Source organism: Psammomys obesus, unplaced genomic scaffold (genome assembly GCF_907164565.1).
Source record: "Psammomys obesus unplaced genomic scaffold, mPsaObe1.curated_primary_1811, whole genome shotgun sequence".
In the NCBI taxonomy this organism is placed as follows: Eukaryota; Metazoa; Chordata; class Mammalia; order Rodentia; family Muridae; genus Psammomys; species Psammomys obesus.
Genome location: NW_026593286.1, coordinates 8109404 through 8123260, shown reverse-complemented (window position 1 = coordinate 8123260; position 13857 = coordinate 8109404). Strand labels below are relative to the sequence as shown.

The following is a 13857-nucleotide window of genomic DNA, read 5'->3' as shown; positions in this document are numbered from 1 at the left end:
TTACGGTTACGGTTACGGTTACGGTTACGGTTACGGTTACGGTTACGGTTACGGAGTGAACCCTTACATGCCGGCCCCAGCAGCCATGCCTGTGGCCCATTGCCGTGCTGTTCCTACCATTATGAACTCCGACCTTCTAGAACCATAAACAAAAATAAACTAGAAGTCTCCTTGGTCGTTATCCTTTTTTTTTTTTTTTTTTTTTTTAATCACATCTACAAAAAACAAAGTAACACAAAGTTGTGGAACCCTGAGGAAGTGGAGCCTCGCTGGAGGAGATGAGTCATCGCTGGGGGCAGATCTTAGCAGCTATAGCCACGCCCTGCTCCCTGTTCTACGAAGGTCCTACCAGCACAGCAGCAGGCACCTTGCCCAGTCTTGAACAACTGTACCTTCAAAGTGTCGGCCAAAATCAACCCTTCCTCTTTTAAGCGGCTGCTTGTAAGGTATTTGGTCCCTGTAACCAGAAGAACACCGCTAATAACGGTGAGTGAGTGTGGGGACCACAAACCTAACGATACGAGAGAACGGAGCAGTGGAGCGACACAAGGAACCCAGAGAAGAAACCAGTGGTGATGCTCCAGAGGAGGTGGTCACCAGTAACTGCCCCGTCCGCAGAGAAGCAAGCCTCACTGCCATCCAGGAGCTCCCCGGAGCCAGAGCCCCAGGCCAGCCTGGGTAGACAGCCGCCTCATAGCACACTGCAGACCAGTCCTGGTGGAAAGGTGACAGAGGAAGAATGAGTTGTTCCCACTTAGCTCTCCACACCGAGTCCTTTACTTCAACGTGACTGCCAGCTGGAAAAGGTTTCTCCCTTCCGTCCAAAGCAGGTTTTATGCACGCTGTTCTTTTCAAAAGCCTTGGAGTGGCTATCTAATTATCTCTCCTTTCTGTTACGGTCAGTGTGGCACATTAGAAATTCTGTTCCTCTCTCTCACAGCCTTTACAGTCCCAGTTCCCCACCCAGCTTTGTTTGAACAGCCTGTGGTCCGAAACAAAGCAAGGCAAAGCAGACCTTGGTTTATATTTCTAAACAAAGGAAACACCGCCAGGAACATCAGGTGGCTCTCAGCCCCTTCTGGATTCTACTTCCAGGCCTAATTGTGGCCCCTGCTTAGTAAGCCGCCTGCCTGTCACCAAAGGCAGAGCCCCCGCTCCTGCTGTGGAATGCAAGCTTCAGAACCAGGCTTATTTGTACAAGACAGCTCTGTGTTAACAGTCCAAATGAAATGCTTTCAAAGTACAACTAACTTATTATCAGAAAACGAATTTGCTAATTAGCTGATTGTTTTTGCATTAATGAATATTAGCTATTTATACCATACCCAGCACCAAAGAACCAGTGTTATTTCCAATTCTAAAAGCTTCGCTTCTTTCAAACCAGTTGCCCTCCCTAGGCCTTACTGTGGACCACACACACACTCAGGCATGCAATAAGCAATACTACTTTAAAATTACCTGCCTAAAAAGTGTTTTAAACTAAATACGTGCATAGGTATAACTGTTCCTCTTGATGCATGTAGGTCTTCACATGGGTGGACATCTATGTGCAGGTATGTGTGTGGATGTAGCCAAATGTTTGTGTATGTATGTGTGGAAAGATAGATAGATAGATAGATAGATAGATAGATAGATAGATAGATAGATGATGGGTGAATGGAGAGATGGCTAGATGAATGGATAAACAGATGAGTGGATGATGAAGGGATGGATGAAGGGATGGATGGATGATGGAGAGATGGATGTATGGATAGCTCATAGGTGGATTATAGAAAAAGGATGGATAGATGGATGGACAGATAATGGGCAGATGATAGAGGAAGGATGCATTGCACCTGTGCATAGTAACAGAGTATTATATAAAATAAGAACAGAAAGACTAAAACTAAAACAAGGACAAATACTTCAGAGAACTCTTTTATTTTTTTCTTTTTGAGATAGGGTCTTGCTATGTACCCTTGGGCGGCTGACACTCAGCTGGCCACCGGTGAACCTCCTGATTCTGCCTCCTGAGTGCTAGTATTATAGGCATGTGTCATTTTGCAGGAAATTATTGGATTAAGGTTGAAAGTGACACTGAAGCCAAATCAACCCCTGAACTTTTCAGTCGTATGCGACTCTCACATATCACCTTTGCTCCTGGGTTTGGGAATTTCTGGGGGAAGGGGTGTGGGTGTAATTGGGTGGATGGTTTGGTTTGGTTTGGTTTTGGTTTTGGTTTGTTTTGTTGTTTTGTTTTGTTTTTTTAATTGTTTCTCAGAGGCAATTTTGAACTGAGTTACCATTAATTATAAGATATGCCTCTGCTGGAATTAATAAGAATCCCACACTTTAAAAAATGTACTATGCTAAGTATTTATAACAGTAAACAAAGCATATAGCACTCCCCGCCTTCAAGGCACTTACATTCTCACAGAAGTAACAAGCACACACGTAGACAGGCTGCTTTCCATTAGTGACTAGCCCTAAGGAGAAAAACACCAGGGGGCAAATGAGGAAAAGGGAAGATGCTCTCGTCAGGGACTATGGCAGTCACACTGAGTTTGACAAGCAGGCATCACTGGAATCCAGCAGAGGGAAACTCTATAGATGGGAGAGTTCCTGGGACGTTCTCAGGAGAGAGGAGCAGACGGTGCCTTTACAGGGCCAACACAATGGGCCTTATTGGCTGCTAGGTCTTCACTTCTACTCTGAGGGACAGGGGAGCCAGTGAAGAACTGTGAGCAGAAAAGGACTGTGCAAATGGCACTCCCCGATATGGCTCAGCTGTTGGGGGCACAGGTGGACACAGGAAGGCCAGGCAGGGAGATCTCCAATAGCCCAAGTATGGGAGGCTGGGGCTGAGCAGGCTAGCAGCTGCGTGGTGAAGGCAGAAGGGTGAAGGTTGAGGCTTGATGAAGTTTGACACCAAGACACTTCCTGATGAATGGATTAGGAAGGGGAGGAAACAGGAAGGATGAAATCAAGGCCCGGGCCTGGATAACCAGAAGAATGAAGCTGCCGGACATGAGGAGCCAATGACACAAACCTGATCTCAACCCTAGATGACTTATCCACTACTCCCTCCCAACTCCCTCACGCTCTTCTCTTTCTCTTCCTGCTTGTCCTCACTCCTCTCTGCCTGGCTCCCTAGCTTCATTCTGGGCACAGCCACACAGCAGCATGTCTCTGAGCACCCTTCCTTTCCCCCCTGCACACTCTTTCCTGCCAAGACGGAGCTCACCTGCTCCCCCTCAGCTTGGGTCCTGCATTTTCAGCTGCCTACAGAACATCAAAAACTGAGCGTTTAGCTCTAATTTGATTTGATATATTCCAGCTGATAAGAACACGCACACCTAATGTGAGAATATCCCTGACCCTTGCTGCCCCTCTCACCTGATCCCACCTTTTTTTTTTTCACCACAGTACTCACCATATACCTCAGTGCCAGTCACTACCTCCTTCTCCTACCTGTGAGCTGAACATAAGCCTTAATAGAGAGTGACTCCTTTCCAGCTCCACCCACACTTCTCACCTCCTGAGAACTTTCTTGTTAAATTCACAGGCACAGAAGACTCACTCTGCTGTTAGCAAACACCATGTACCTCCCCCTTTTATCTTCTAATATGTCACTCATGCCTTCCCTTACCTTTTGTTCAAGGCCCAGTTGAAGGTGTACCTCTAAAGCCTTAGCTTTCCTCTTGGTAACTGATCACTGTAGTAATTAATCTTCTCTATCAACTTGATTGAATTTAGAGTGACTGAGGGAGCACATATCTCGGTGTGTCTGCAGAGGTGTTTCAAGAGGGTTTAACTGAGGAGAGAGGACTCACCCTAATTATCGGACATACTATCCACAGGTGGGGGGCTTGAATTAAAGAAAGAAAAGGAGAAAGCCTGAGGAGATGTGGCATTTTTCCATGTCCATTTTCAGGTCCACTGAGATGTGAGCTGGCATCCTTCACTTCCCAGAAGCTCGTCCTGCTACCATGCCTTCCCTACCATGATGAAGTAAAATAAACCCTTCCTCTCTTAAGGTGAATCTTGTCAGGTATTTGACTACAGCAATGGAGCAGGTAACTCCCCTTCTAAATTCATGCAGCCCTTACACTGATTGTATGATTCTTTAATATTTAATACATGTGTCTTTGCCTTTTCATCTGCCCCTGCATAACATCCTCACAAAAGCATTGATACCAAGGCAACAATTGTGAATCTTTCCCCCTTATGTCAGCTGAAAGAAGGAGGAACTCTCGCCTATGGATGGATCAGCTCCTGGTCAATGGCTTTGCAGTGGTGAATCTAGGCAATGGTCAAGACAGGACCAAATGCAACCAAACACCGTTTGTGTGCACCGATACACAAATGAAGAGCTGGAGATACAAGACGAGACGAGAAAAGATGGAAAAGGAACCAAGACTAGGTACTTGGCTGGGGGGTGGGGGTGAAGGTGGAGGGATCTAGAGATTAGAAAGGAGATTCCAGAAGGCAGCTCGCCGATACCCTCAAGAAAGCAAGGACAATGTGATCCTGCTGCATAACATGGCTGCATTTCCACCCTTCTCCACAATGCTCTTGAAGACAGTCAAGATCCAAAGTGTTTTAATATGAGGCCAGCCTGGTCTACAAAGTGAGTCTAGGACAGCCAAGGCTACACAGAAAAACCCTGTTTCGAAAAACAAAACAAAACAAAAAAAGTGTTTTAATTCACTGTTTGGCTGCTGTACTGCATTTATTTGAATGTAACTTTATCAGCAAAACTGGGCAACGGGACCACAAGATTTATGTGGCTTATTTAATGAGAATAACCCACGGGCCTGAAGCTGAATCCCTCAAGTCAGTGACGAACACCTTATATTTCTTCGCACCCCTGATAGGGCAACAATGCCCTCCGCTTGGAACTCCATTCGCTGATGCTGGTTGATAAGCAGGGCTGTGAGGTTAGATGCAGACACTGGGCGGTGTTCTAGAGCCTCCTGCTATTAATCACATAAGCTAACAGAATTTGTCAGTGTATTCATTTAAGGGAGTTTTTCCACTTGTCTACCAGGCAAATGTAACTTCTGTAGGTCAAGCTCACGATTGCCACGTTAAAACAAGACAGCTGTGAGAGTGCTGCTTGTTAAGCATCCCGGCGAAACCAAAACTACCCCAGCATTCAGAAACTCAAATGTCAGGGAGAGCCTCAGACATGAGAATGCAAGACAGGCCTTTGGAGACTCAAGCCTTTACCCAGAGCTGAACAATTTTCTCCTGCTGACATGACCTACTTCCGTCCATTTACCTACTACTCTGTGTTTTACACCCACAACCTTTGCGGGGGGGGGGGGGGTTACAACAAATGGGGATTTTGTGGGAAAACTCGGTGTTCTTCTCTAAAGCCTCCCTAATGGGTTTTCCTAATATTTGTCTTTTATGGAACATGCTTTGCTCCATTCTCATCAAGCTTTCTAACTGCTGTAAGAGGTCTGTGCTAGAAGGAACTTCAATGTCTGCCTTCAGGGGACAGCAGTGTGAAAGTAAAATAAGTGCAGAAGACGTGGGCTGGAGTCAGGAGTGAAGCCTCATGTGTCTCCTGAGCACCAGCCCTGGTGTTGGGCAGCAGGGTGGTGTGCGCTCGCCCCTCCTCCCCTCTGCTTCCTCACGTCAGCCCAACGCACAAGTGCAGTGACGACCACGACAACGAGTTCTTCTCATGTGATTTTGTGACTTCAAGTCCCTCCTTTCTGGAAACTGTTATGTTCACTTTCCGTGTGGAAGACGTGCCACAAGTCAGGCTGGTGAGGAGATGCTGAGAGGTGTGTGAGAATGTCAGGGTGTATGGAGAGAGCTTCTCACTCACTGTGAATGGAGGAAAAATGGTGCTGGCTCCCCGCAACACCTTGTCTGCATGAGTAGGAACTGGAAGTTAAGGACAATTTGATGATCTGAGTCAAAAACTGTCATTGCAACTGAAAACCTTTTGATTCACCAAATGCTGTACTGTGGAACTTAACCCAAATATGTCATGAGAAGGCACAAAGCTACAGATAATCTTATGCTTAAAGTTTAATCTAGAGGAGGGAGAGAGGGAGGGAGGGAGGGAGGGAACAAAAAGGCTGAGAAGGAGAGAAGGAAGAAATGCAAGCGGGAAGGAAAAGAGGGAGGGAAGGAAGGAAAAGGGGGGCAAGGAAGGAGAGGAAAAGAAAGAAGAAAAAAAAGCAGGAAGGAAGGGAAAAGAGCAGGGCAGGGAAGGAGGGCATTGTTCAATAATTATTCAACCCTAGCATACTGGTTAAATAAATTATATTTTGATCCAACAGACCACCATACAACCATTAAAATAATTCTATAAATCTTTATTCACTCACATAAAGGAATTCCAGTACACAAGGCATGCCATCCACAAGACGGAATCTACAAGAAAACCTCATGGAATGCTAACATAGCTGCCAGTGGAGGGGCTGGCAAGAAAGTAAACTTCCTCTAGCTTTTTTCCATCTACACTTTCATAGGAAGAAATGAACAATACAGCCTTTATCTTCTGAAAGCGAGTGAGATGAGAAGGTGCTTGGCTTCTCTGAAAGGACACCTTTGTCCCGTGAGCTTACACTCAACACTGGGAAGCATCTCTGTGTCCCTCAGTTCTGTCCCTTGCTTCTTCTTTCTCCCTGTGCTCCCTGTGCCCCTCCTCCGTCCCTCTCTTGCCCTAGCTCTTAAGAAGAAGGACACAGAAGAGAAGCTGCAATAGCCCAGAAATTTAGGGATTTAGAAAATTACTTTCCAGGTTGAAATACTCACTGACAGAAGCTAAGAATGGCTGGCCAGAGCCACAAGGTTTGTCTCTAAATTATAAGCATCTAAGGTGGCAGTGATGCTCGCCTTTAATCCCAGCACTCAGGAGGCAAGGACAGGTGTGTCTCTGTGAGTTCAAAGCCAGCCAGAGCTACATAGCAAGGCTCTATCTAAAACAAACAAACAAAAAGGTAAGTCTTTAAAATGTAAAAATAATTATTAGTTAATTTTTCCAAATTAAACTACACAGAAATTCTACTATCTTTATTTTTTAAAATAAAAGGCCAAGGAAGAGGGAAAGAAAATGAGGCAGAATGAAGAATAAAAACTGATAATTAGAAAGAAAAACCTTGTGCTTGTTTCCCAAGAAAATACCTAACCCAATCCCTGGGTCCAGATTCGGGAGTCTGCAGCTCATTCTCTGAAATCCTGAAACAGAGGCTCAAACAGTGCAGAAAAGCCCCTTAGGGCCTCACAAGTGTGACTTCACGCCCTGATGACCTCACACATAGGCTCCTACTGGCCTCATTCTACCCTAGCAGACTTCTGGATTAGCATCTGCACATTCTTAAGGACCTTAAAGAATCCCCTGAGTCATTTTAATAGATTCTCTTTCAGATCTATCAGGTCCACCTAGCTAAGGAGCCTGCTTCCTGAGACTACCTTGGAAGGGGAGAGAAACGGTTCCTTTCATGTTTGACCACCTGCTCTAATCCCGTCACAGAAGGGCCCCTGGAACCCCAGCCTGACAGCTGCCAGACCTTGCATGTCCATGGTGAAACTACAGTGTGCCCAGTTCAGTTGATTCCTGTCCTGACAGTGCTTGGAAAAGCATGAAGTTCAAGCCTTTGCTTGCATATTAATGCTCAGTCATGGAAAGAATATTTTAAGACCCTATTTGCTGACAGTATTGGTTTAAAAACAACTTACATCTCACAGCCCTCTTCTAATGAGACGAGCACAGGAAAGAACTGACCTAAATTATGCCTAGAGGGGGCAATTTTGCACTTTCTCTGCTTTTGCTCTTTAATGACTATTACTTTGTTTTAATTTTAACATGTCCAAGCTTGGTTTTTTTCCCCCCACTTCTGTTGCAGAAGGTCACCTTCTGCAACCATGGTTTTAAGATGACCCTGAGAAAGACAGCATGTTTGCAATTTCCATTTTAAATCTTGAGTTTTTCATCAAACGAAGCTGTTAATGAGTGTGTCTTTCGAGCCTTCCCCGCCTCTACCCCGACCCCCCAAGCAAGAGACCCTAAATGACAAAATGTAACATTCCCATAAGAATGATCAAAAGTTTCTTTCTCTTCTTCTTCTTTTTTTTTTTTTTTTTTTTTTTTGCATTTGAACCTCTAAAATTCTTTTAATGTAATAAAAAGACGGCATTTAAATGTCACAGAGGTGGATTAAGAAAGTCTACAAAAAAATTCTTATTTTTTTTTTCTGCAAAGAATTCTTAAGATTGACATTTTGCAGCTGAAAGCTTCCTCGAGTGGCATTTTCTGAGGGAGTCACTGATGTGCGGCTGAATTTCACCAGGCAGGTGACTAGCCTGTGGCCATCGTCATGGCAGGCAGCAATGATGTGGGCTTTCCTCTCCAGACCTCCACAGTCCTTCCAAGGCGTAGGGCCAACATAGAAAACAGTGGTCGGGAGGGGAATGAAGAGTATTCATTCCCCAGTTGTGGAATGCCAGCTGCCGGTACAGCTGTCAGAGTGAAAGGGAGACAAATGGTGCTGATACAGATGTTGGATGAAAGAGCTGGAGGAAGGGAAGGAAGCCGGAGTTAAGGGAGGATGTACTTGTTGAATGGGGAGAACACGCAGTGTGTTATAGGGCTGGGGCCAGCGAGCTTGTGGGAAGGGTAGAAATCCAACCACAGATCTGAATGCCCCTAGGTTAAGACAGTGGCGTGGCGGGTGTTTGTGAAGCCTTTGGCTCTGTCCCCATTGTTGCATAAGCTGAGTATGATGGTGCACAACAAGTCTGTCATCTCAGGACAAGAAAAATGGAGACTGGAGGATCAGGAGTTCAAGGGCGTCCTGGCTGTGGTCACGTATACTTTCCAGTGCTGCCCAGTCACCCTCACCTACAGACTTTGGAGACCTTGTCTTAAAATACAAGTTGGATGGTGCATGAGTAGCTAAATCTGAAGTTGACTTCTGCCTCCACATGCACACATATGTAGATACATACACATACATATACAAATATAATAATAATAAATGTGTTAATAAAAGAGTTAAGGGAATGGGGGGGGTTGGTTGGTTGGTTGGTTGGTTGGTTGGTTCTGTTTTTGTTTTTTAGAATCTATGGAGATTTTTTTTGAGAAGCCACTGAGAGAAAACTCTTTGGCTAGTTATTTTTTCTAATGAAAGACTCCAGAGAGGATGGGTTTTGTTGTTTGGGTGTTGTATCATCAGAGGAAGCGTGAATGCAGTCCTGATGATGACTTTCGAATCTAAGGCACCAGGAGCTGGAGGGTGGCTACCCAGTTGGGCAGTGAGTGAGCAGAGCCACATTTGCCACACAAGAGCTGAGAACAGCCTGGGGGGAGGAGGGAAGAAAGGATGAAGCCTGGGGAAGGGATTCCGTGGCATTTCACCCTAAGGAAATAGTGAATCTATCCCTTCCACAACATCCTAACAGGCCACACCCCTAGAAAACTAGTTTGGTCCTTACCCTTAGATCACCTCCATGTCACCAAGAAACTGCAAATTAAACATAAAAACACTTTATTTATTGGAGACCAGCAAGCCACTGTGTCTCATGGAGCAATGAACCTGACTCTGGAAGCGCGAACCACGGGGCCAATGAATCACTGAAGAGCCAATGAGCGTGGCCGTAGCTCCCTGCAGCGCAGACAGAGCTAAGCAAAGGTTACTGAGTTATTTATCCCCAAACATTGCAGAAAGCCAATTACATATTTGGAAAAGACGGGTTGGGGGGAAACAGAAGGGATAATTAAGCAGAGGGCAGAGGCAGCGGAATTTGGTGGCAAACTCTGAGAAGACGCTGATGGAAGAGGACAGCAGGAAGAGTCCATGTCTTTTCCCTTCTTCCCGAGACACAGCGTAACATCAATAAGGCAATGGTAATGAAGGAAAACTGTAAAAATTAATAAATGTGGGAGTTGTGAAGTAGTCACAAGAGCATGCATGCATACATACATACATACATACATACATACATATAATCCTCTATGGTAGAGTGTTGGCCTCGCAGCTAGAAACTCAACAGTAAAAAAAATTATTGGTGCTTGATGAGATAGAGATAGTCGGCTCGATTAAGACACTGCACAATGTATTCACGTGTGGAAAGACCACCTGGAAAAAAATACTGTAACGGTGGCAAGATGGCTCCATGGGTAAAAAGCACTTGTCTGGTAAGCCTGATGACCTGAGTTCTACCTCAAAACCCAAGCAAAAAGTTGGAAGGAGCCATGTGTGCTGGCGTATCCCTTTAAACCCAGCACGCAGGAGGCAGTGGCAGGCAGATCTCTGTGAGTTCAAGGCCAACCTGGGCTACCTATCAAATTTCAGGCCAGTCAGGGCTACCTAGTGAGATTCTGACCCAATAAAACAAGAGAAGGAGAAAACTGACTAGACATGGTTGTCCTCTGGCCTCCATGCCTTGGTGCATGGGTTCCCACATTCATATATACGTACATACACACACATAATAATAATAATAATAACAATAATAATAATAATAATAATAATAATAGTGAAATATCACGGGTATCCTGTGTTTTAAGTATTCATTATAAATAAATAATATATTCCTTAATCCATAATATATCATCTTAAACAATAACTGCAAATCAATGAACTTTATAAGAATATATAAATCTGGGTCTGCCTCCCAAAGATGTAGCTAGGACCCCACACAGGACATGTGTGGAAATACTACGTTTGGCCATCAGTCCAGTACGTGGGACCTATTGAACATGGGGGAAAGAGGAAATTATGACGTCACGAGGCTGCCCTAGGCTTCTTTCTAGAAAGAAGAAAAGAGCAACACACAGCTGTACAGGCCGAAACTCAACATTTTGTTCTACTCTCACTCCAAAATGAAGACCATTGTACTCCTCAAAATAGTCTTTTGGCTCATCAATATATTTTTTGTTAGCAACATGAGCTCAAATTGAAGATGGGTTCAAAAATCTCTCCCATCTCCAAAAAATACGTCTACATTAACACTAGCCAATCCTGCCCTACCAAGCCCACCAGCGTTCACATCCATCCCTGCCAACAGTGAGGCTGCTCAGCTACAAGAAATGTCAGCTAATATTTTAAATGCACTCCTTCTAGTAACATTAATGACATTCTAAGGTACAGCGACGCTTTGTGTGTGTTCTTGAAATACTACATAGCTCTCTGTCACAGAAGAGCAATTAATCCACTAAAGGAGAAAACTTTTAAGATCATTATAAAAGAAAGTGATTTAGGGTCAGTGAGATGGCTCGGTCAGGAAAGTCACTTGCTGCCAAGTCTTGACAACCTGAGTTGGATCCACAGGGTGGAAGGGGAGAATCTGCTTCTTCGGGTGGTCCTCCAACCTTTACATGTGCCGTGCCTACACCCACATACCCACACAATCACACACACACATACATACACACACATACATATATACATACATGTATACTCACACACATAAATATATAACAGAATATTTGTCACAATACACCAACTACTTCCTTCCAGATAAAGAGTTACAACACATACAGAATTAACTAACAGTTCTCTGGAACGTGCTGTGGAATCCAATTCAGATTTGCCTCCTGACAAGTATAACTTCAGCACCCAAATTCTGTTTATCTAGAACACATCTTGCTAAGCAAAACTTGGTCTGAAATTCAATGCCTCTCCCTCTTTTGCTAGCCATTTTCATTCCTCAAAGTATCACTGGACCTTGTCTCCATCCAGTGAAAGACCTGCTCCTCCTCTCTGGACTGCCAGAGGTTGAAAGGGGGTGTTTTCATGAAAGGAAAGAAACTCAGAGGCAGACTGCAAGAGACATTACTGAAGAAAAAGCTGCACATTTCCTCTTGGCTTTTGATTTTCATGATAATACCTGCTTCAAGGCCGTGTCTTGGAGAATAAGCCTCTCACATGCCTGCTATTCGTTTTGTAAAATATTGTAGCTCGGGGGAAAAAGTAGAGACAACACCCTGAAATAATCCCTAAAATCCATAACATTGCAGTTTGACATACATTATATCATATAACCTTCCCAAGCCCTCCTGAGACAACTGTGGCCCGACCCCATTTTCCAGGGGAGGACTGCTGGAGCCGAGAAGGCACTAACAGCAGGAGAGAGATGCTTGGGTGCACTGGAGTATGAGTGAGTGCTGAACTTGAACTTATGTCTCCACACTGAAACTACAAAATGGAATAAACTGTTATGAAGTTCCCAGTGTTCTCAGCAACATTAAGTCTGGAGTCACAAGCTTCTTTTTTTTTTTTTTTAATGTATTTATTTATTTATGCATATTAGTGCTCTATCTGCATGTGCACCTGCAGGCCGGAAGAGGGCAGTAGAGGGTATAGACAGTTGTGAGCCACCATGTGGTTGCTGGGAATTGAACTCAGAACCTCTGGAAGAGCAGACAGTGCTCTTAATCACTGAGCCCTCTCTCCAGCCCGAGTCACAAGCTTCAACTCCAGAGGTACTGTACTCTGAGTGACAGATAAAGCCAGTTGTCAGGATACAGCAAGAACATTAACCCAGGGGAAATGTCCTTGGGAAGGGCAGAACGTGGCTGGCTAAGGCTGGAGGAGAGCTGATGACTTTTCTTTTGAATCAGGCCACACACTCTCCGGGGCAGAGGGATTTCAGAAGAATTTCCTGGCTATATGGTAGTTTAGTGAAAGTAAAAATTACAGGGACGGTTTCAGCCAATGAGAAGTGGCATATTGGAGAGCGATGGATGTGAGAGGAAGGCCAAGCAAAGATAGCTGACATACTCGGTTACTTCCGAGTCAGAACTCAGAACACAGCGCCTGAATCCTAGCGCCGATTGTCCTTCCACAGCAAGTCACGCCGGGAACGCTGTCAGAAGGATGCTCTGATTATAATGGAACCATTTTGAAGGGGAAGACACACAATCGGTGTCTAGAAACCACACGACATCATCCAGACAGAATCCCTGTGTCCCATATCTGAACGCCAAGCCGGGGTGGGGCTGAGTCAGACGTGGGGTGGACACGATTTCTCTAACTCACCGATGAAGTGGTTGGGTCCCAAGGCCAGCATCTCCTCCAGCAGGACAAGGCCCCCTGGAGCCTGGAGGGGCGTCACGCTTCGTCCGTCTATGAGGGAGCACTGCTGGAAGCCCGAGGCTGTGACCTTCCACAGCAAGATCAGCAAAGCTGAGGCGTCCTGCCGGATTCTGAAAACAAGGGTCCCGTCAGCAAAGGGTCGCTCTTGGCAGAAACTCATCTTAGACCCAATTCACCAGACCTGAGGGGGAAATACAGACGGCCTGGCCTGGCCAGCAACACCAAGTGTCAGGCAAGCCAAGGAATGGTTACGTAAGCCAGCGCCCATCTTGTACACACCAAGGTAACTGCGCTTATCACAAACATCTGCCCTCCTGCTTGTTCACCATCTACCACGAAGTGACCAGCCAGCACCCCACCTTTTGGTAATGATAATGAATAATAGAGAGCAGAATGAGTTCTTTCACAGATTAACGTAAAAAGGAATCTTAAGTTTATCACAGATGCACACTGCGATCCAAGCCACCCTTCTGAGCTATGCTGTGGAGGTCAGCAGAGTGTCATGCCCCATGCTTCAGGCTTCTCTAATCTTCTCGCAGCTAGATAAGCTCCAGAGAAGAGTGTGTCATCTAAGGCCAGTGAACTCCCACCAGCTCCCTCTCAGCTCCAGTTTCAGGGCCTGGACCCCTGCCACCCAGTGCCCTAGCACCAAAATATCTACATACAACTCTTCCCAGGTTTTTGCCTGGGAAGCTGCCACACTGCATGTGGTCCTCCCCCCCCCCCCCCCGGAACTGAACCTCTAGCCTATGCATCACCTCTGCTGTGGGACCCCAGGCTCATCCTCCTTGTATTCTAAAGGACCCGAGTTCCC

At 45.4% G+C, this 13857-nt stretch overlaps 1 protein-coding gene across 1 annotated transcript in view; it reads right to left on the bottom strand.

Annotated features, from left to right (window-relative positions):
* Positions 1-13857, bottom strand: part of Dner (delta/notch like EGF repeat containing) — a 281432-nt gene that overhangs the window by 164060 nt on the left and 103515 nt on the right. The window contains exon 4 of the mRNA XM_055616991.1: positions 12987-13153. Coding sequence (XP_055472966.1) covers positions 12987-13153 — 167 coding nt within the window. The remainder of the gene's footprint in view (positions 1-12986; positions 13154-13857) is intronic.